At 43.4% G+C, this 24,680-nt stretch overlaps 1 protein-coding gene across 3 annotated transcripts in view; it reads right to left on the bottom strand.

Annotated features, from left to right (window-relative positions):
• The window catches only part of TMEM44 (transmembrane protein 44), a 52,783-nt gene that overhangs the window by 1,970 nt on the left and 26,133 nt on the right, over nt 1-24,680 (bottom strand). For 2 of the 3 annotated variants that reach the window (XM_040349505.1, XM_040349507.1), the window contains exons 5-9: nt 23,939-24,025; nt 17,148-17,318; nt 15,304-15,459; nt 13,238-13,339; nt 11,081-11,248 (exon numbers count right to left, since the gene is read on the bottom strand). In XM_040349505.1, the coding sequence (XP_040205439.1) occupies nt 11,081-11,248; nt 13,238-13,339; nt 15,304-15,459; nt 17,148-17,318; nt 23,939-24,025 (684 nt within the window). The remainder of the gene's footprint in view (nt 1-11,080; nt 11,249-13,237; nt 13,340-15,303; nt 15,460-17,147; nt 17,319-23,938; nt 24,026-24,680) is intronic. The other variant, XM_040349506.1, reaches the window with a different exon arrangement.

The raw sequence follows: 24,680 nt of genomic DNA, 5'->3' as shown, positions 1-24,680 counted from the left end.
ATCATTGTATTCTGATGGCTGGGAAACCTCCTGCTGTCAGCATACAACAGCACAGCAGGAGGGATTCCTCCATCAACACTGACTGCATTGATGGAAGAATCAAACAATTTTCTGTCCTTCAACCCCTGGTTGAAAGTAAGAAAATTGCATAATATATGGCCTGTCTAAACAGAACCATTTTCTGGAACCCTCTGGAACTCTCCTGTTTTCTTCTCTCCTACTCTGGTTCCCTATTTACATTTTTCACCAACTTTAAAGTAAAGTTCATGACATGTTTAATTTCCCACTCTTTTTTGGTTCTTTTAAGGTCCACTGAAACACTGCTAACTGATATCTAAAACTTAAGGAACGTCTCAGTAAATAATTGGTGGTAATCTGTGTTTTTCTTTTTAAGGAGGGTGATTCTGTAACTGTTCTGTATTGTTATTGTCCTATATTGCACTGCCCTAATGTTTGTTTAAAAAATCTGCAATAAAATATTTTTAAGATGAAATGATAACTAAAACTGAAGAACAGAAATGAAATATATTACAGCTTATCAGTGCTTAGATGTGGTGGCTGAATTTGTTTTCAGGCTAAGATTTTTTTTTAACTTAAAGCGGTAGTTCACCCTCACTGACTTGATTTTACCATCGAGACAGGCATTGTAGCGCGAGCTACAGTATGCCTGTCCCGATTTTTTTAACCCCGGACTCACCTTGTAATCGGACATCGTAGATTTCGGCTCCCGCAGGGAATGGGCGTGCCTATGGAGAGGGAGGATGATTGACGGCCGGCCCTGGCACGTCACTCTCCCCGAAGACAGCCGGAGTAGGTCTCGGCTCTCCACGGCGCCTGCGCACAGGCTATGCGCAGGCGCCGTGAAGAGCCAAGCCTATTTCGGCTATTTCCGGAGAAGCGTGACGCGCCAGAGCCGGCCGTCAATCATCCTCCGTCTCCATAGGCACGCCCATTCACCGAGGGGAGTCGGTATCTTCGATGTAGGAGTAAACGGTGAGTACGGGGGGAAAAAAATCGGGACAGGCATACTGTAGCTCGAGCTACAATGCCTGATTTTATGGTAGAACAAAAATTTTTTTTTTTTTTAGGTTTATAGGGTGAACCCCCGCTTTAAAGCAAAAACAATGTTATCTTCTTCCTATAAACTACTAACCTCCCAATCCCCATGTCCAGCCAAGGCTCCCTCCATAGACTCAGTAAAGTGAGTGAGTTTACCCACCCAAGTACAAGCAGTGTATTATTTTACAGGTCTGTTTTACATGTACTATATATCTTTAAAAAAATGAATAAACTATAATATGCTTTTAAGCCATCCTTTATGATGCATACTAAAATGTGATATACAATGTTCCTTTTGCAATGTCCTTATGTAGAAATTCATGAACTGAGGTGACAAGAGTAGGTTTAAACTCGAATAGTAATCCTTTAGAAAAGTTCGGGCTACATACATTTAGTTTCATAACATTTCAGACTAGGTCATCAGTCATAAAAGAAGTTAATAAATAGAAAATTTCCAAAAAGAAATACACAAGTCAGGGGGAATATGTTGGAAAAATCTTCAAACAGTTTCCACTTAGTATTTCCCCAGGCGTAAACATATCAGGACCCTCAGCTTCACTTCACTTTCCCAAGAAGATTCTCTCTAGGGCCTTTCAATACGATGAATTCTCTTGAGAGCATGCAAGCCTTTGGACCGTGGAAATTGATGGTTTACGTGAATCAGCAGCATGAAATAAATTGTGATGGGTGACTGGTCTGCGGCTTGGTTTTCCATTTTTAGATGTATTTATGAAGCAAAGGACAGACTTATAGTGTATTTATAGCATTTACTCTACATATGATCTCAAACAAAGTATCATAGTTCATGAGATGTTATAGAAGTTTGTGCAATAATAAAAAAAGAAAGTAATATGTCTCCTCTTCTATGCTGACTATATAAATTGCACTAAAAACATTCAATATTTCCAAAAGAGATAATGCATAATTGGCAATTACTTTTACATAAAAATATAAGGATAAATCGCTCAACACCAATTTACTTTTACAATTTTAACTCTTCAGAAACATTTTGCGCCGATTCACAAAGCGAGATACGTCCAAAAACATGGCTTTAGCCGTCCGATGTAACTTGCCTACGCCGGCGTATCGTGAGCGCATAGTAACGCTGGACGCATTCGGCGATCCCATTATAAATATGCAAATGACCTAGATACGCCGATTCATTTGATTTTGAGCATGCGCACTGGGATACATGGCGCATGCCTTGATAATTTGAATTAGGCGGGCTTACGCCAGCCCATTTACGCTACGCCGCTGTAACTTAGGGCGCAAGTTCTTTCTGAATACGGTACTCACCTCTCTAAGTTACGGCAGCGTAGCGTATATGAGATGCACTACGCCCGCCGAAAGTTACGCCATTCTTTCTGAATCTGAAGCTTTATTTTGTAGTATTCATTATTATGCAGAAAAAAATCACAATTATCAAGGATATTAATATTATAGTTAATATAAGTGTAGCGCCCCCTTGCTTTCAAATGTCCATTGGGTCAGTCTGTGGTCAAGGGGTGCAATGCAACCCCTGGCCGGCAGTTGGCTCCAGAGAGTTTTTTCCTCGCGGGGCATGCTGGGGGAGAGTATATCTGTGACAAGGGTCATGTGTTAAGAAATCTTTGCAGGGTCCCCGTTCCAGGTGCAGTACCCACTTTCAGGGTACGTGCATCCATGGACCCCGCCGGCGCGGCCCACCTGGCCAAGGCTCAAAGCTGCATTGAACCTCACCTGGAGGTAAAAGGGGACTCCAGTGCTTCGCTGGGTTCCAGGACCTGTTGATAAAATCTCAGTCTGGGGATTGGGTGTCCGGACCACTGACAGGTATGCTTGCTGTCATCCGGGGGCCTATATAGAAAAAGTCCACTGGGAGGATTCGCTCTCTCTTTATTCACCTAAGTCCTTTATTGAAATTGGCCTGTGGCAGAGGCCCTAGAGCCAGGTCTGTGTGAGAGACCTGTTCCTCCCAGCTAGTTCAGAGTGACGCTTCGGCTGCCAGGCCTGTCATGAGGGTCTGTCCGGGGGCACTGCCCACTCCAAGCAGAGTGGCGACGAGTTACAGAAATTGGTACTATACAGAGCAGTACTGACTGCTCCATTTAATATCCGGGCCTGATACCGCAAGGTTCTCTTTCTTCCTTCATCAACCTTGACCTTCCCAATTTATGTTGATGTTGGCCGTGTTTGGCCTGGACAATAAAGCTTTGAAAAACTCTTTATTGGATGTCTGGACCTTCGCTCATTACCTCTGTTCTCACAACTACACCCCTAGACACCGCCAGGGTAACTTAGTAGGCCGATCCCAAATCAACCAGCGGATACTTCGGGGATGAGCGCTACATAAGTTAATTCCTTTTCCCCTGACTGCTGCTCACAGCACTGGCCTCTAGTAATTTACTATGGTAACTGCTCTCCTGCAACCTGTCCTTGATTTTGATACTGTTTATCATAAAGTGGAATAAAAAAAAAAAAAAAAAACCCTGACAGCTAGACCCCTATTGGTCTCTTCTATCAAAACGGCTTCTCCCTACTTGTCAGCTTCAATGTACATGGAGCTGAAGCTCAGCATGCATATACAGCACCACTCCATGCCACGATAATGAGACTCCCATGTACATGCACAGGTGTGATGTCATCACAACCCAGCCAATCAGGTGGCCAAAGAGCACAAGCCCAGAAAGAAAACCAGAAGAATGAGATGCCTGTGACAGCCAAGAGTACTGACACCACAGGGTTGGAAGGAAACACTTGGCAGGGAAGTATGCCATAATGTGCTTTTATGCAGTAGATCAAAGGGAATAGGGAGGTGACTGAGGGGCCCTATCATCTTCAGTTACGCTCCTGATTACATGCTATGCTTTAGTATATAATTATCATTATTCACATGTTCAAAGAGGTCATGGCCAGTATTTAAAAAAAAGTGAATCTGGACTGAATTTGCCTCTTTCCTGCTTACAATATTGATTTTAAAGTTTAGATGATGGCTCTATAAAGAAATCTAAGTCACAGTGGATTGGTACATCTGCCTTACAGCAGTGAGGTCGTTGTTTCGAATTCCAACCAGGACACTATCTGCATGGAGCTTGCATGCTCTCCCTGTACTTCCGTGGGCTTCCACTGGTTTCCTGCCACACTCCAAAAACATGCTGGTAGGTTAATTAGCTCCTCCTGCAATGTCCTAGTACAGTGATGGCGAACCTTGGCACCCCAGATGTTTTGGAACTACATTTCCCATGATGCTCAACGACACTGCAGAGTGCATTAGATCTGCAGTATGGTGGTTTTTTTCCGCTTCTTATCATTTATTGAGCCCTTGTTATCCGGCTCCGAGCGGGGATCGCTTCCGGGTATAGGCATTCCTAAGCGAAGAGGAGTTGATTGACGGCCGGCTAAAGTGCGTCACGGCTTCCGAAAATACCCTTGAGTGACACTCGGGTGTTTATGGCGCCTGCGCAGTCAGCTCTACACGGCAGGCGCCGTTTAGTGGCGTAAACACCCGAGTGTCATTTTGGGTATTTTCGGAAGCTGTGACACATTTTAGCAGCCCGTCAATCAACTCCTCTTCACTTAGGAACGCCTACTCCCCGCAGGATTCCCCGCTCGGAGTCGGATAACAAGGGCTCATAAACGAGAAGTAGCGGGAAAAAAAAAAAAACACAACATACTGCAGATGTTAGCAGTATGCTGAAACTAATGTCAGGAAGTTGATTTGGGGGTGAACTCCCGCTTTAAAGCCTTCACACTTCAGGCTCTGATCCAGGGGAAAAGCCAGAGAACACGGACAAGCCAGTCTTCTCTACTCAGAAACAACACTCTCGAATTTTGCACTCTGCAAAAGTACAAATACTGTGCATTTTCTACTTATCCTCGCACAGTGGCAGGGCCTAGCACTGTCACAAATTATACATATTGTTCCCATGCATTATCCCACCCATCTGTGGGTGGGTCTGTTGTCTGGAGCTCGGTCTGGAGCTCTTGTCAACATGATCACTAACATCCAATCAAAATCCAGAAAAGTAACCACATGACTTCAGAAAAGGAGTGGGGGTGGGAATTAAAAAATAATGGCTGTCTCAGGCTAGTGAATGAGATATGTAAATACATTTTCATACCTCAAACAGTAATTTTACATATGCAGTATACAGCAATGGTTCGTCTTTTTGTAGTCTAGGAAGTTGTCTTCCCTGTCTGTCTCAGGCTAGTGAACATACCAGATTTCCAAAATTTTCTATAAAAAAACTGACTATAAATACTGAGTCAAAAATTCCCATCAGTTGTGAATTCAGTTAATAGCCAGCTTTAAATTGAATGCAGACACTGATTATCCTGTGAGATTTCTGTCAGTGATTTTGAACTTATTTTTGTGTTTCGCATGGCCCAGAAATTCCAGTTCTACTTTAACCAGTAAGGCTCCATGCACACTGGCTTAAAAATTGCTGCTTCTACAGGAGTTTTGTGTTCTGCCTGTAGAAGCAGCTCAATGCCATCATATGTGTACATGCATATTAGGACGGTAAGAGACATATTTTGAGTTTAACGTTTAGAAGCAGGAACAAAAAAAAATCTGGTTTGCGTTTCTGTTTGGAGCTTGGAGGCAGAAAAAATGTAAAACTCTACTAAACTCTTCTAAAATTTGAACAAAAAATAGTCTATATGAGTGTTTTTTACTCCTAAGAGAATATACATTTTCTTAAGCCAAGTGTGCATGGAGCCTAACACTGGAAGATCACCCAATAATTCCGGTTTAGATAGTGTTCATAACATTTTTTAGTGTAGTATAGGAAGTTAAGACCCTCGGTTCTTCTCTCAATATGAAATGAGGGATTTTGTATTATCAAAAACTTTGCTAAATTCTAAGGCCCAGATTCTCAATGGCGTTACGACGGCGCAACACCATTTGCGCCGTCGTAAGTCCTAATCTGGCCCCGGGTATCTATGCGACTGATTCTTAGAATCAGTTACGCATAGATACCCATTAGATCTGACAGGCGTAAGGCTCTTACGCTGTCAGATCTTAAATGCTATTTTTTTTCACGCCGCTAGGTGTCGCATCGTCGTTTTCCCCGTCGTCTATGCAAATTAGGTAATTACGCGAGATTCCCGAACATACGCGCGGTCGACGCTGAGAATTTACGACGTTTCCGTAGCTTAAGCGACGCGTAAAGTTGCCCCCGCTATTATGAGGGGCAACCAATGTTAAGTATGGCCGTCGTTCCCGCGTCGAAATTTCAAAAAATTACGTTGTTTGCGTAAGACATCCGTGAATGGCGCTGGACGCCATTTACGTTAACGTCTAAGCAAATGACGTCGGGGCGACATCATTTAGCGCAATGCACGTCGGGTAATTTACCCGACGGAGCATGCGCAGTACGCTCGGCGCGGGAGCGCGCCTAATTTAAATGGTGCCTGCCCCATTTGAATTGGGCGGGCTTGCGCCGAGCGCTTTTACGATACACCGACGCAAGTTTACAGGTAAGTGTTCTGAGAATCAGGCACTAACGCTGTAAACCTGCGGCGGTGTAACGTAAATCACATACGTTACGCTGCCCAGGAGCAACGTAATTGTATGAGAATCTGGGCCTTAGGGTCCAGATTAAAAGAAAAAATTAAAAGGAGTTCACCAAAATACTTTTTACAGGAGGATGATTTAATCTACTGTAGTAATACTGATGGTTTCATACTGAAATTTGGCATAGAGTACAAAACAGATGAATGGCGACTTTTCATCAACTTGTAAAAGAAGACTAAAAGCTGTTCTTTTCCACTATGGGGACAAGTATGCCTCTGTACTCTCTCGGTACATCCCAAAAAAAGTTATGAGAATTTAGAAATAGTTCTCACAAAGATAAAATATAATGAACTTGACTGGGTGATTTGTGGAGACCTTAAAATTGTTGGAAAGAACTCTAGGACCTGAAAACATGCATATTTTGTGTAAAAATCCAGTTTACCCAAAGAAAATACTACTGCCACCTATTCATATAAATGAAACCGTTTAATAAGGCATTACACAAAAGTGGAAAATGCTTTAAATACCTCTGAAAGAAGTGACCAAAAAAGCATTTTTGGCATGCCAAACATTGGAAGACTGCAGTCAGATGAAAAAATCTAGTCTATGGTGACCGGAATTGAAAAAAAGGCCTGGAGTTCCTTCAAAAGCATGGTTACTAAGTTCCTTGGGAAAAATAAGAACAAAGAATATGCACTCGTTGAAAACATGTTGGAAAAATAGAAACTTTTGGATTTGCTCAATGAGTGTTAAAATGAATTTATTGAATGCACACTTGGAGTTTTTACCAGAAAATCCAAGTGCAGTAATTAAGGAACAAGGAGAATGTTTCCATCAAGACAATAAGGAGATGGAAAGGAGCTAGCGAGGCTGGTGGAATGTTACTATGATGGGGAATTGTTGCTGAATGCTGCATTATAAAAATCCTGAAGTCAACCGCAATATGTACCGAATTTATCGGCGTATACCGCGCACTATTTTGCCCTGAAAATCAGGGCAAAATTGTGGGTGCGCGGTATACGCCGATACCCGCTTTCCCGCCACAAGTTTGAATACTGCGCCGGCATATACCGAGCGCAGTACACTCGTGTATCTTCGGGCAGTCTCGGCACTTCTCGCGCTGACGTCCTGAGCGTACAGGACATCAGCGCGAGAGTTGCCGAGCCTGCCCGACGATACACAAGTGTACTGCGCTCGGTATATGTCGGCGCAGTATTCAAACTCGGCGCAGGAAACGAGCGGGGAGGACACCGCGAGGATGCCGCAGAAGGACGCCGGACCCGACGAAGAGGACACCCGAAGCCGCAGACGGACCCCGGACCCGACGAAGAGGACCCCCGGAAGCCGCAGAAGGACCCGTACCCGACGAAGAGGACACCCTAAGCCGCAGACGGACGCCGGACCCGACGAGGCCGCTGATGGACGCCGCACAAGACACCAAAACTGTAAGTACAAAAAAAACTTTTTTTCCACAGGATTCGGGGCAACATTAGGGGTGTGCGGTATACGCGGGAGCGCGTTATACCGCGATAAATACGGTATATATACGTTGCGGTTTGCAAGTTGCAAGTAAGAATTACTGAGCTTATGGCTGAAGCAAAAGATCAGTTTATTTATTTTTTGCTTTTAAAAGGTAAAGGAGATTTGGGGCCGTATTGACCCCCAGATCTCTCCATAAAGAGGACCTGTCATTTTTCATTTCTATTACAAGGGATATTTACATTCCTTATAATAGTAATAAAGGTGATAAAAAATTAAAGCGGAGGTTCACCCTAAAACAATTATATACCATTCCAACCAGCATACTGCCGACATGTACAGTATGCTGTTTTTTTTTTTTTCCGATGTACATACCGTTTTATACTTGTTTTATACTTGTTTTTCTTTCCAGACTCCCACTGGATAGGCGTTCCTATGAAGAGGCGTAGATGATTGACGTGCGGCTAAGGCGCGTCACGCATTCTGAAAATAGCCGGACTGGGACTCGGCTCTATACGGCCCCTGCGCACAGACTAGAAGCTGACTGCGCAGGCGCCGTATATAGCCGAGTCCCAGTCCGGCTATTTTCGGAACGTGTGATGCGCCTTAGCCGCACGTCAATCATCTACGCCTCTTCATAGGAACGCCTATTCCCCGCGGGAGTCTGGAAAGAAAAACAAGTATGAAACGGTATGTACATCGGAAAAAAAAAAAACAGCATACTGTACATGTCGGCAGTATGCTGGTTGGAATGGTATATAATTGTTTTAGGGTGAACCTCCGCTTTAATTTTTTATCACTATTATAAGGAATGTAAATATCCCTTGTAATAGAAATGAAAAATTACAGGTCCTCTTTAAAAAAGAGCTCCCATCCCTCCATACTTGTGCACAGAAGCGAACACATATGTAAGTTACACACGCATATGTAAACAGTGTTAGAACCACACGTGAGGTATCGCTGTGAACATTAGAGTGAGAGAAATAATTCTAGCTCTAGATTACCTGTAACATTATAGATTGAATAGTATATATGGACAATATCCTCTGTACATCGTCGATGTACAGAGGATATTGTCCATATATACTATTCAATCTATATGGTTTTATTATCTTTATTGTTCTTTGTTAAATCTATATTTTTGTAATAAATTTATATTTTTTATATACTTCCGTCTTGCCTCCAAAGTCCGACCATCAATTGCTTCTTGCGAGTAATTGTTCCCTTCTTTTGTCTACAATACTTACGGATGTGGCTAATGTGAGTGCTCTCCCCATCCCTGTTCCCCTTTTATGCTTTTTGATTTATTGTGCAATAGTCATCCCACCACAGGGGCCACTGTGACTGAATTTTCATGCTGTAGAATTGCAGAGCTTTTGCTGTAGACTCATCACTGCAACTTTGCTCTTGCTAGAGACTTGCCATGCAAATTTGTTACAAATTGGAAAAGTGTCAACTAGGGGCCGGATTCAGATACATTGGTGTATCTTTCCGGGTGGCGTAACGTATCTCAGATACGGTACGCCGCCAATAATTAGGGCGCAAGTTCCGTATTCAGAAAGAACTTGCGCCCTTAGTTACGGCGGCGTAACGTATGTGTGTCAGCGTAAGCCCGCCTAATTCAAATGTGGATGATGTGGGCGTGTTTTATTTAAATTACATTTTTTTATTTGACGTTAGTGAAAAAATCCCAGTGCGCATGCTCGAAATTACGCCGCAAATCGTCAATGCTTTAGACGTGAACGTAACTTACGTACAGCCCTATTCGCGAACGACTTACGCAAACAACGTAAAATTTTTAAAACTCGACACGGGAACGACGTCCATACTTAACATTGGCTACACCTCATATAGCAGGGGTAACTTTACGCTGGAAAAAGCCTAACATAAACAATGTAAAAAAAAGAATCGCCGGCCAGACGTACGTTTCTGAATCGGCGTATCTGCCTAATTAGCATATTCATTGCGTAAATATACGGAAACGCCACCTAGCGGCCAGCGTAAATATGCAGCCTAAGATACGACGGTGTAAGACACTTACGCCGGTCGGATCTTAGGGAAATCTATGCGTAACTGATTCTATGAATCAGTCGCATAGATACGACGCCGCACACTCAGAGATACGACGGCGTATCCGGAGATACGCCGTTGTATCTCCTTTCTGAATGCGGGCCTAGAACTTCAAGTGCTCTGAAAGTGTCCAACTTGCCAGTGACAATGTGCAGCAAGTTAACAGATATACAATTCAACACTGCCACAAATGTGTGGCAAGTTATCCTTTCTATCTGGGTACTAGGTGGAGGGGACTAGTGTCTTTTTTTAACTATGTAACCAGTGTCTCTGGCCACCAGTGTAATTATTAAATTCAATCAATAGATTTTTAAAAAGTCTACAAAAAACACTTAAATTCAAATTTAACTCTCCTCTGAAAAAAGACAACACACAGCTTGTTTCTGTCCAATGTACCTAAAAGATAAAATAAAGACTGCTTCAGCTAGGAGATATTTGTATGTCCGAATAAGGAGGAAAAATGTGAAGTTTTCCACTGTGAATCAAATATCCAAAAATACTGTATGTTTGATTTAAAGCATTCATTTCAAGATTTGTATTTTCTTACGCCTCTTGCACTCTGCTGCGTAAATACTCAAGACTTTTTTTACTAATCTAAATGCAGCCAATTGTTTTCAACGTGCCTGTACACACAGATGTGTAAACATGTTCTGCACATTTCTTGTGAAAGAAAAAAAAGAAAAAGCATGTTCTGCATATAGAAAAGTAAAGAAAAATATGGAAATCATAATTATCGGTCAGTATATTACTTTATTAAATTATTTTATGCGTGTTTGTGCAAATATATGCAAATACACAACAAATTTTGGCCAGGAATACTGATGCTCAAATATCAGTACCATGTGCAAGTATCCTTTTCTCTCTCCATACTTACAATGAGTATTGTTACAGCAAACAACACATGCATTCCAGGTCTCAGCATGGTTAGATAAGCTCTGGCCAATTCTATAACTCAGAGAGATAGAAAGAACATACCTCCAGATCAGTTGTGTTAGAGGACCTGTCAGAAGAGCTGGAAGAGTAGTGTGAAATACAAGTGGGCGGATACCGCGGCAAATCAAGGTAACGGAGTGGTTCCTTATTATGAATGGTCCCAGGATTGGTCTGGCCATCTCCCGGCAATCTCACTGCTCCGACCCCATCCTAAATATTTAAGAAAGTTCAAGCTAAATGTTTGGTTGAACAGAGAGAGCATATTAGCAGCTGCCCAGAGCATAGAGACATGGGGCAAGATCCACGTACCTTGTCGCATCTATACGTCCGGCGTAGCGTATCTCAGATATACTACGCCACCGTAACTTACAGCGTATTTTCCGTATCCCCAAAGAATTTGCGCCGTAAGTTACAGCGGCGTAGTGTAACTGTGTCGGCGTAAGGGCGCGCAATTCAAATGGATGAGATGGGGGCGAGTTTTATGGTAATTCCTATTGACCCCACGTAATCAACGTTTTTTTTAATGGCGGATGCGCCGTCCGTGGGGGTATCCCAGTGCGCATGCTCGAAATTAACCCGCAACAAGCCAATGCTTTTGACGTGAACGTAATTCTACGCAAAGCCCTATTCGCAAACGTTTTACGCAAATGACGTAAACGACGTAAAATTCGACGCTGGCCCGACGTCCATACTTAAAGCGGAGTTCCAACCACAATTAGCATTTTTTAAATGTATGTCCTTTCATCCTGCGTTTTTATAATATAAATCTGGTCACTTACTATTTTACAATCCGCCGCCGATCCGCATAGATATTCAAAAAAGATAGTTTATAAAACTATATCTACACCGTTGTCATTTTGCTTGTGGGCATTGTGACTTCCTGGAAGTCTTGGATGGGGAGTGATAATTGGACAGCGCACTGCATCCTGGGAAATGATGACACACATTTCCCAGGAGCATTAGAGCGAGATGATGTCAGAATCCTAGGTGGTTTCAAAGGTAGATTTCGTGGGACCGCATAGCAACAGGCATTTCCAGATGAGTAAAAAAAAAAAAAAAACGTTTTTTTTCTTTTTTAGTCGTAAGCTACAGTTTAAAGCAAAATTGTTTTTTTGATGGAACCTCCACTTTAACATTGAGTACGCCTCATATAGCAGGGGTAACATTACGCCGAAAAAAGCCTTACGGAAACGACGTAAAAAAATGCGCCGGCCGGACGTACGTTTGTGGATTGGCGTATCTAGCTCATTTGCATACTCGACGTGGAAATCGACGGAAGAGCCACCTAGCGGCCAGCGTAAATATGCACCTTAGATCCGACAGCATACTAAGACGTACGCCAGTCGGATCTAGCCCAGCTTCAGGCGTATCTTGTTTTGTGGATACAAAACAAAGATACGCCGGAGCAACCTAGAAGTTACGCGGCGTATCAATAGATACGCTGTCGTAACTTCTTCGTGGATCTGGCCCATGGTGTGTGATATCACATTTGGGAAAAAACTAAAACACAAAAACACATGTGCTTGTGAGTTTTGGACACATGGATGGTAACTGAAACAGACTCTCACAATTTAGAACTGACAACAATATACCATGAAAGGAGGTGTGGCATGAGGCTTGGCTTAAATGAGGTGTAGAATAAAAATTATATTAAGGAGTGCATATCAGAAACTCTATGCACAAAAGTACACAAAAGTCTTCAATGGCTAGAAAAGTTTTATTATTTACTTTTGCATAAAAAATTACTAAACAGAATGGTGGTCAGAGGAAATTACATTCCAGTTTCACAAAAAGAGGATCTATAGCCAATGACAAGCAGCCACAATGCTACAAATAAAATCCAGTAGAAAGGGGTACAAATGATTTCAGGCATAGCTGGTTGAGCTCACTTCAATGGGACGGACAGGCTTCTAATAGAGTAATGAAAAAAAAAATGGATATGTAAGTGGCTAATGCACATCGTCACTGGATGGACATTCATCCTCTACCAAACGGGGGAATGCCAGCACATGAGGAGGCATGCCAAAGATTACACCCCCAGGTAAATGACAATATAAAGCAATGCTAGCAATTTTTTCTTAGTTTTAGTTGCATTGAAATGTTCCTTCAGAATTCAGGATTAGGCACTTGACCCGTTATTTTTTTTTTTTTTTAAATATCTGCATAGATTTGGCCATGCCATACTAATTTACAACATACCTCTTGCACCTGCTGAATACGGAGCTTCATGTAATGTCCCAAAGATGGTCCTGTGTTAAGACTTCTATTAGGAAGCATATTTAATGGAGTCCAATGTAGCCTCTAAAAATATAAAAGGATAAACACAAAGTGATGGATGAAAATTAAAGCAAGACATGTAGACTGTTTTAGTATAGAGTACAAAGCAAAAAGGATGCTTAAGGGCTTCTTTAGACTTTAGAAGTAACCCCTCCCCCCCCCTCCATACATTTTGGCAGTGTTGAACTTTCCCAACTGATAGTATACTTTGTACCAGAGTTAAATCTAATATCTAAAAGACAAATACACAATTAAAATAAATACTATGAGCAAATTATTAAAACTGGAGAATGCAACATTTTGTAGAGCTTTGCATAGAAACCAGTCAACTTTCATTTTTTTTTGTCAAAGTTTAATTGAACAAGCTGAAGTTAGAAGCTGACTGGCCACCATGCAAAGCTACAACAGATTTTGCACTCTCCAGTTTTAGTAAATCAACCCCACTGTATATGCACTCACCGCCACTTTATTAGGTACACCTCGCTTTTGCTTTCAGAACTGTCTTAATTCTTTGTCGCATAACAATACTCAGGTAGGCGTGGCATTTAAACAATGCTCAATTGGTACTAAGGGGTCCAAAGTGTGCCAAGAAAATATCCCCCACACCATTACACCACCACCAGCCTGAACCATTGATACAAGGCAGGATGGATTCATGCCTTCATGTTGTTTATGCCAAATTCTGACCCTATCATCTGAATGTCGCAGATGAAATCGAGAATCATCAGAGCAGGCAACGTTTTTCCAATCTTCTATTGTCTAGTTTTGGTGATCCTGTGCGAATTGTAGCCTCAGTTTCCTGTTCTTAACGGACAGGAGTGGCACCCGATGTGGTCTTCTGCTGCTATAGCGCATCTGCTTCAAGTATTCTGCATACCTTGGTTGTAACGAGTGGTTATTTGCGTTACTGTTGTCTTTCTATAATCGCGAACCAGTCTATTCATTCTCCTCTGAGATCAACAAGGCATTTTCATCCACACAACTACCGCTCACTGGATATTTTCTCTTTTTCAAACCATTCTCTGTAAACCTTAGAGATGGTTGTGCATGAAAATCCCAGTAGATCAGCAGTTTTTGAAATACTCAGACCAGCCCATCTGGCACCAACAACTATTCCATGTTTAAGGTCACTTAAATCCCATTTCTTTCCCACTCTGATGCTCGGTTTGAATTTCAACAAGTTCATGTGATTGACTGATTTTTAGACCTGTGATACACATTTTTGTTCTGGTTTCATTATGTAGCTTCCTTTGTAACTTCTCTGTCTACAGCCTTCTTATCGGACTATAAATCCCAATTACTGCCATGGACAAATTAGTAGCAGTGATCCAGCACATAGAAAAGGTGAACCCGGGCATAGCAGAGTGATCCTCCTATCTGTGTAGTGTGACCGAATTAAGTAGATCACAACAAAGATATACAGATTTTTTTTTTTATGGCAAAATAGTACACAATTGAGTATTAAAACTTTTTTGTTTAGCTGTTTGCATAGAGTTTCACTAAATGTGCTGAGGAGGTCTTCATGACATACATGCTTATGTAATTTATCATTCAGGGAAAACAAAAATAGTTCAGTAGCTGCAGGGTACATTTTTAATATCTGTGGTCAGCTTGAAGTCATTGGAAAGGCTTGTGCAAGTGGCAATCAGCTGAGTAGCCTAAACATAGTCTTCTCTAGGCGGATGTTATAAAACAAGAAAAAATATGATCACAAAACTGACTATATTAAACCTTACATTATTCACCTTACTACCATGACTCTTAGCTATAAAATATTGGACAATACAGGAAAAATTACATATCTGTATACAGTATGGGTGGCATTTTACAGGTCCTCCTAGTATTAAATAATATTGTCAAACATTACACAAGCACAATGTAGATATTGTCTCCTATATACATAGACAGGAGGCTTTATATTAAATTAAATATATAATTTTTTGTAGATAATTGTTCATCACGTTAGTACTTTCACACAAACAACAAACCTCTTTGTCTATATTTATGAGGCCTCCAGGTGCTCCAGGTTTAGATTCTTCCATATGTGCCACCAGTTTACAGCTCTCGTCATCCAGTGTGACATCCATCACAGGACCCATCTGCTGTATCAGCTTATTTTTCATCATACATGAAAGGAACATCAGCTGCAGGTGTCAGACTGTTAAGGAATGTAAAGACTAAAAGAGTTCTTTAAATATAAACAGAAAAGTGGATTAGTTTGTAGTCCTACAAAGTCCTCTCAAAAGAAGTTGAATGCTTATTACGATAAAGAAACCCGTTTTCTTTTTATGAAATAGGATTTAAATTGCTACCCATTGCTTTTGTAGCTCTGGCCAGTTTCATAAACAGCTAGGCTTAGACTTTATGAAAGAAGGTAAAGAAGACAATACTGTGGCTTCCAGAGTGAAATTTTGTTTAATTTAATTTCAATGTTTAATTTACTTTCTATATACAGTCTCTATATACAGATCCTCTTCTTCCTCCAGCACACATGTGCTTGCAGAACCCAGCTGGGTCACTGTAAAGCTCACAGTAAGATTAAAGGTGATAGCCCATGACTAAGCACTAATATAGTGCGAAACATGTGCGGCTATCCTCCTCTGTGGCTGTGTTTTGTTTTGCATGCCGACTTTTATTTAATAAAGACAACTTTTTTGAAGTTATTTTGAGTGCGGCTGTCCATCATCTCCCCATTCTCTACACAGGAAGGAACCCAATGCCCTTTATTGTGTAGCAAGAATTACAGTGTCCAGCTTGTATCACTCCTGTGGCTACTGATGCCAGCCCACCTGGCTGCAGCTGCCCCTTTCACTAGCCCCCCAGGCTAACTGTTCCCCATGGTCCTCCAGATGGAAACTTAGCAGCCCACCTGGCTGAGATTCAGGAGACCTCCCAGATGTGCTGACCTGATCCTGCTGTCCTCTCTCCGTTCTCATGTGCCTCCAGGAAGGGCTTCCTCTGTGTGTTTTGGCAGGATCCTTCCAGCACCCGAGCCCCGGCCCAAGGTCACCCCCCCAGACTAGGAGGCACCCTCAAGGGCAACAGACAACCTCCTCAGCACTCCATCATCTACCCGACTGTCCCTGCTAACATAACTCATGCCTATTTATGAGGTGGTCTGCCCCCTGCCAGCCCTTTACTGGAGATTGGCTGAGGTCCTCATAAATTTTCAGTAAATACAGCATACATTTCACGAGCTCCCGAAAGTAGCCGAACGTTCGGCTACTTTCGGGAGCTCGTGACGCGCTGTATGCGACCGTCGGAAGGCTGTCAATCAAATAGGAACGCCCAGTCCTGCAGCCCATACCCGGAAGCGGCGGAGAACATCTCTCTCTAAAACGGTAAGTACTGCATTGATTTAAAGAAAACACCCGATTCTGCTTCGCACAATTAGCCTCAATCTAATGTTAAAAATAGATTTTTTGGGTGAACCTCCACTTTAAAAAGCATTAGCTGGACTTCCGCTTTAATTTGTTAGTCATGTCCAGACATATCTGCTAATATATCTAACACTATCCTCTCGCCAGACTGAAAATGTTGCTGTCCAAAAGGTATCTACGTTGCTCCTCCGGTCAATAAACAGCCACCCTGGCAGGAAGTATGGATCACCAGATGTAAAATAAAGGTAAAAAAGGCCTAAACAAAAGAAAACAAATGAAGCCCCCACATTTATGGATTTTAAACTACAATATAAAAAATAAATATTTTTGGGTTTAATACCAGTTTAAGTAATTTTAATATTCAATATCATCTTAAATCCTAATCCTGCAGCTACATAGTCCTAATGGTCTGAGTTTATTTAAAACTAAGATAATTAGTTGATAAAGGATACAGCAACATCCAGAGCAGCGGTGCCCATTGAGATAAGGAACCAAGGAATTGCTCTCACATAGTACTCCTGATGTCGGTCATGTGACATGATGGCAGCCGCATACATAATGCTTGCCAAAGCAGAGAAGAGGACAGCCCAGACCTGAATTACTGGGAACACCATTCCTTTGCACTGCAAATGATTATAACGGCTAAGTAAAAAAAAACACCAGAGGGCAAAAGTGCAAATAATTCAAATAGTTCTTGTTCTGCAGAGTGTACAGAGTAGTAACACTTTCACACTTAGGGCCAGATCCACAGCCAGCCGCCGTAACTTATCTTTTCCCATTTAAGTTACACTGCCGGAAAATTTCTATCTAAGTGCCCGATCCACAAAGCACTTACCTAGAAATTTTCGGGTGTGTAACTTAAATTCCGCCGACGCAAGGCGTTCCTATTCAAATGGGGGCGAGTCCCATTTAAATTAGGCGCGCTCCCGCGCCGGACGTACTGCGCATGCTCGTGACGTCATATTCCCGACGGGTATAGCGCGGTTTTACGTTACGCCGAGTTTTGTGAATCGCGCCGGGTAAAAAAAGTTGCGTCGGGAAAAAAAAAAGATACGGCGGGAAAAAAAAAAAAAAACACAGCGTCGCGGGTAAGAAGGGTCTACTTTTACAAGGTGTAAACAGTTTACACTTTGTAAAAGCAGCCCTAAAGTTACGCAGGCAAACTAATACTTACGGAGAAAAAACGAAGCAGAAAAGCTTCGTGGATCTCCGTAAGTGCTAATTTGCATACCCGAAGCGGCATTTCGACTCGAAATGCCCCCAGCGGCGGATGCGGTACTGCATCCTAAGATCCGGCAGTGTAAGTCTCTTACACATGCCGGATCTTCTGTCTATCTCTTGGAAACTGATTCTGTGGATCAGTTCCAAAGATAGAAACAGGGATACGACGGCGTATCCCTTTTGAGGATCTGGCCCTTAGAGACTAGGCATGAGCTCGACTGTGTTTGGATCCTAGTCCAAACCCACCTGAGCAATCCTTCCAAAAAGCTATCACTGTGCTGGACCAATCATCTGTGACCAGGGCATTACCTGTCCAACAGCCACACATATACAAGGGGCATGTATACATGCAGCTGAGGGCTGGAAATTGCTTGGCCGCTTATGATTGGCCCACTGCAATGACAGCTTCTAGCAGGTTCACTCAGGTGAACCTGCTAGAAGCTGTCACTTGAGCTCATCGCTAATAGAAACCAATCAGGTAATGGCATTCTATTAACTTTGGGCAAGCTTAAAGAGTCACTAAAGGAAAAAAAATTTTTTGCTGAAATGACTGTTTACAGGGTATAGAGACATAATAGTTAACTGATTCCTTTGAAAAACTATTAAAAATAGATAAAAATCAATCATATAATGTACCTGTAGTTTTTTAGTTTCGTTTTTGCATTTAGTTTTGTTTTAGCATGTTATGCTGTATCTGCTGGACAGTGTCATAGAGCAGTATTGGTTTGAAAACGAAACTAAAATCTCCCAGTACTGTGGTGATCAGGAAACAACCAGGAAGTGTCCAAAACAGAGGAGAATTACAGCAATATCAGAGCAAAAATGAACAATGAGGACAAGAAACCAGGACTGCAGTAAGGTAAAGGAAGCTATTTAGCTAAAAAAAAAAAATCCTTTAGTGACCATTTAAGGCCATACAGCAGGGGTGGGCAATTATTTTTTCGATGGGGCCACATGAGAAACTAAAAATATTTTGGAGGGCCGGGCCAAAAGGCTAAACTCAATACTGCATAAAATCAATTGTATTTCTTTATAAAAAGCAGTAAATATCATTGTTGGACAACTGGTACGAGTACTTGTTATAGACATGGCACAGGAGGGGGACAGAGGCTGGGGACATGGCACAGGAGGGGGACAGAGGCTGGGGACATGGCACATGAGGGGGACAGAGGCTGGGGACATGGCACAGGAGGGGGACAGAGGCTGGGGACATGGCACAGGAGGGGGACAGAGGCTGGGGACATGGCACAGGAGGGGGACAGACGCTGGGGACATGGCACAGGAGGGGGACAGAGGCTGGGGACATGGCACAGGAGGGGGACAGACGCTGGGGACATGACACAGGAGGGGGACAGACGCTGGGGACAGGCAGCCACTGTTTAATCAATAACAATTGATTAAACAGTGGCTGCATGTGATGGCACAGTGGCTGCGTGTGATGGCACAGTGGTTGCGTTTGATGGGCACAGTGGCGACAATTGATGGCACAGTGGCTGCGTTTGATGGCATGGCACAGTGGCGACAATTGATGGCACAGTGGCTGCGTTTGATGGCATGGCACAGTGGCTGTGTTTGATTGCACAGTGGCTGCGTTTGATGGCATGTCACAGTGGTGACAATTGATGGCACAGTGGCTGCGTTTGATGGCATGGCACAGTGGCTGTGTTTGATTGCACAGTGGCTGCGTTTGATGGCATGTCACAGTGGTGACAATTGATGGCACAGTGGCTGCGTTTGATGGCATGGCACAGTGGCGACAATTGATGGCACAGTGGCTGCGTTTGATGGCATGGCACAGTGGCGACAATTGATGGCACAGTGGCTGCGTTTGATGGCATGGCACAGTGGCTGTGTTTGATTGCACAGTGGCTGCGTTTGATGGCATGTCATAGTGGTGACAATTGATGGGCCCAGTGGCTGCCTGCATATGATGGGCACAGTGAGGCTTCAATTTTTTTGTTTGTTTTTTCGTTTGAGGAAGTAACAGCTGCCCAGGCCCCAGGCCCCCAGCACACATGCCACAGCTATACTTACTTTTCTTTCAGTGTCTGAGAGGCTGGCTCACACTGTCAGTCAGACTCAGTCAGGTCGGTGGTCGGCCACACTCAGCACAGTCAGCACTGCAGCTCTCTCACCTCCTTGTCCACTCCTCAGCCCTCAACCCCACACTTCCCTGAGTTCCCTCACGCTGTGGACTCGAGATGGGCGGAAGCAATTTGCAATTTGGCGCGGAGGCGCGCTGTGAATGCTGGGGCGGCCGCGGCGTCCTCGGCTCCTCCTCCTGATGTCCTGATCACTCTGCTTGCTAGGTGCCGGTCGCCGCGGTCGGCATCGCTCTGCTCTCCGCCGCAGCGCTAGTATTATAACTTTCTGCCGCCGGAATTTGCCGCTCCCTCCTAGGTGCCGCCTGGTACCAATGGTCCCATTGGGTCCCATGGACGGGCCAGGTCTGGCCCGGAGCACTCGCCCCTCCCGCCCCTGCCTTGTACCGGCCCTGCCTACCAGGGCCGCTGTTAGAAATCATGGGGCCCCGTACAGTCTACCTGAAGGGGCCCCCTTCAACCACGCCCTTCCCCCCCCCCCCCCCCGCCTTGAAGCGAAATGCAGGTTTGTTGCCGTTTACATATGCGTGCAGAGCCAATGCATGTGTTTGCAATTAGTAAGCATGAAGGAGCAGGGGGCAGTTTAAATGTATTTTAAATTGTATTTTATTTATTACAAATAATAAAAAAATAAATCTTACACTGTATCTTTAGATTTTTGCTTTCACAAGGGATGGACAACATCCCTTGTGATAGCATGGGCCATCACAGGTTCTCTTTATGGAGAGATATGAGGTCTTTTAGACCCCACATCTGTCCTCTGACCTCCAATGCATCTGATCAAACCGAGATCATTTTAATCAGATGCTTGTTCAAGTTTGTAATGGCTTCTTTACAGGAGCCTGAAACAGGAAGTGATAAAGTCCTTGTTACTGCTCCCCCAAATGAAGTTTAACCACTTCATTACTGGGCACTTAAACCCCCTTCGTGCCCAGACCAATTTTCAGCTTTCAGCGCTGACGTATTTTGAATGACAATTGCGCGGTCATACAACAGTGTACCCAAATTATATTTTTATAATTTTTTTCCCACAAATATAGCTTTCTTTTGGTGGTATTTGATTATCTCTGCGATTTTATTTTTTTGCGCTATAAACAAAAAAAGACAGAAATTTTTTTAAAAAAAAACCACAATATTTTTTTACTTTTTGTTATAATATCCCAATTTAAAAAAAATATATAAAAAGTTCCCTCGGTTTAGGCCGATACGTATTCTTCTACATATTTTTGTTAAAAAAAAAATCGCAATAAGCGTATATTGATTGGTTTGCGCAAAAGTTATAGCGCCTACAAAATAGGGGATAGATTCTGTTTTTTTTTTTTTTTACTAGTAATGGTGGCGATCAGCAATTTTTTTTTTTTGGCAGGCCTGCGATATTGCGGCGGATGTATCGGACACTTTTGACACAATTTTGGGACCATTCACATTTATACAGCGATTAGTGCTATAACAATGCACTGATTACTGTGTAAATGTGACTGGCAGTGAAGGGGTTAACACTAGGGGGTGAGGAAGGGGTTAAATGTGTATCCTGGGTGTGTTCTAACTGTGTGGGGGGAGGGGACTGACTGGGGGAGGTGACCGATCTGTGTCTCTATGTACAAGGGACACAGATCGGTCTCCTCTCTCCCTGACAGCACGTGGAGCTCTGTGTTTACACACAGAGCTCCACGTCTCTGCTGTCACCGCCGATTGTGGGTACCTGGCGGACATCGCGGCCACCAGGTACACCATCGGCTTCCCAGCGATGCGCCGGGCACGTTGTTTGAGAATGACAACAACAGGACGTCCACCCGGCACTTGAGAGCCGCGCTGTGGACGTCTTTCATCCATAGCGCGGATCCCAAGTGGTTAAAGTAGCATATTTCTTATTATCATCAGGTTACAATTATCACGCAGGCAGCACAGTAACCATGGGGTCGATCATGGCTCTATGTCACATGGCTGTTAGGTGCTGACTTAACTTATGGCTGTATTGTATATAACAGACTGTAACAGTACAACCATAACAAAGTCAGCACCCAACAGCCATGTGACACAGAGCCATGACAGAGACCCTGCTGTTCTGCCTCACCTGTGTGATGATTGTAACCTGATGTGCTGTAAGATACATATAATAGGACACAGTGAGTATTATTTCTCTATTGCCCACTCACTGTGTCCAAGTGCAGCCACGATCGCCTCCTGCTCTTCCTTGTCAGCCGCTCAACTCTATCATATCTCATGAGAGAAGCAGCCGGGAGCCGAAAGGAGAATCGCCGTATCACTCCGCCTGCCGGGACTATTATAATAGTGGGGCGGCATGATGTACATGTGCCCGAAAACAAAGAAATAGTCCCTCCGCTGTGCTCCCCTCCTGGGCCCCTGTGTTGACCCGATGGGGTCCAGTAAGTGTATATAACCACTCTGTAAGCAAGTGGAGGCGGGGAAGATTTTAGAAAACATTTTTTTTTTTAAATGCAGTAAAGCATTTTAATGATGCCCGGCCCACACTGTGTAGCTGATGGGGGCGGGCCCGCTACAACAGGGCTGGCTGTACTGGCCTATCAGCGGCCCTGCTGCCTACTGTTATCACCGCGGCAGACAGCGTTCGTTTAAACAGCTGTTTTCCCCGCTGCGCATAGACACTCCCCCTTGGACGGATCTGTCCAATCGCGAGCAAGGGGGAGTGTCTATGTGACTCCCCCTTGCTCGCGATTGGACAGATCCGTCCAAGGGGGAGTGTCTATGCGCAGCGGGGAAAACAGCTGTTCAAACGAACGCTGTCTGTAATGTTCCCCGCCGCGGTGATTAACGTGGCAGCTGCGGCGGCGGCGATTTTGGTGGCGGTGGCGGCGGCGGCGGGGGGGGGGGGGCCGGATTAAAAGGTCCGCCGGGCCGTATACGGCCCGCGGGCCGTAGTTTGCCCAGGTCTGCCATACAGGGTACTACATTTTTTTTGCTACCGAGAAAATTACCTACTAGCAGTATCCTCAACTGTAACACATTGAAATGTGCTGTCATAATAATGGGCAACAAGTAAATAAATCTCTCAGCAGCAAAGGTACTTAATTGCCAATGTAGCCCTAAATGACATAAGGAACAACTATATCAGTCCTATAGGGCTAACAGCAGACATGTAGCCATTCAATAATTGGGTGCTAAGGGCCAGATTCACAAAAGAGATACGACGGCGTATCTCCTGATACGCCGTCATATCTCTGTGTTAGGGCCGTCCTAACTATGCGACTGATTCATAGAATCAGTTATGCATAGCTAGCCCTAAGATCCGACAGGTGTAATTGAATTACACTGTCGGATCTTAAGGATGCAATTCTAGGCCAGCCGCTAGGTGGCGAGGCCATTGCGGTCGGCGTAGAATATGCAAATGAATACTTACGGTGATCCCTGAACGTCCGAGCTGCCCGTCGATCTAACTGTACGTCGTTTCCGTCGAGTTACGCCGCGTAAAATTAGGACTACATCCTAGGTGTCCTAAGCCATGTTAAGTATGGCCGTCGTTCCCGCGTCGAAATTTAAAAAACAACGTCGTTTGCCTAAGTCGCCCGTGAATGGCGCTGGACGCCATTTACGTTAACGCCAAAACAAATAACGTCCGTGCGACGTCATTTAGCGCAATGCACGTCAGGTAATTTACCCGACGGAGCATGCGCAGTACGTTCGGCGCGGGAACGTGCCTAATTTAAATGGTGCCCGATACAGCGCCACAAGTTTACAGGTAAGAGTTCTGAGAATCAGGCACTTATGCTGTAAACCTGCGGCGGTGTAACGTAAATCACATACGTTACGCTGCCCAGGAGCAACGTAATTCTATGTGAATCTGGCCCTAAGAAACAAAATAAAGAAACAGACAGGTTTTCCCTTGTTTTAACAAGTAACTGCAGTTAAGGACGCAGAGATATATTCTGTTATTCTCTTACCACTTTTGTAATGACAGGTACTCGAACTGTCCAGGACACCAGGACTGCAATGATCCCCAGAGTAAATCCCACAACATCTATACGTTCCTAAAAGTAGAAAAACATACTCTGTGGCACAATTTATTTTGTAGACATAGAGAATTGCTTCACATGTTTAGCTTTGCAACAGAGAAATGTTAAACCTTAGCAATATCTAAGATTACATTGCTATTGCATTAATGTATAGCTATGAATCAAAAGAAAAACATTTTTTTTCCCCATAATATAACTCTTCTCCCCAATATATCAGGCTAAGGATTTACAGTTGCATCACTTTTTTTTAGAATCAAGACATCTCATATGACAAAATTACCTGAAGACCATGTGACAACTAAGCACCAACACAAGAAATGTTCACTGCATAAAAAAATAAATAAAATACTTTTATGCCCATATAATATTGTTTTCACTCAAATATTTTATTCACGATTCAATAACAAACATACAGTAATGCCGCATACACACGATCGGAATTTCCGACAACAAATGTTCGATGTGAGCTTTTGGTCGAATATTCCTACCGTGTGTAGGCTCCATTGGATATTTGCTGTCGGAATTTAGAAAATAAAATGTTTGAGAGCTGGTTCTCAATTTTTCCGACAACAAAAGTTCTTGTCGGAAATTCAGATCGTGTGTGTGCAATTCCGACTCACAAAAATCCTTGCATGCTCGGAATCAAGCAGAAGAGCCGCACTGCCTTGAA

This window comes from Rana temporaria, chromosome 4 (genome assembly GCF_905171775.1).
Source record: "Rana temporaria chromosome 4, aRanTem1.1, whole genome shotgun sequence".
Lineage (NCBI taxonomy): Eukaryota > Metazoa > Chordata > Amphibia > Anura > Ranidae > Rana > Rana temporaria.
This window is presented reverse-complemented; position numbering and strand designations above follow the sequence as displayed.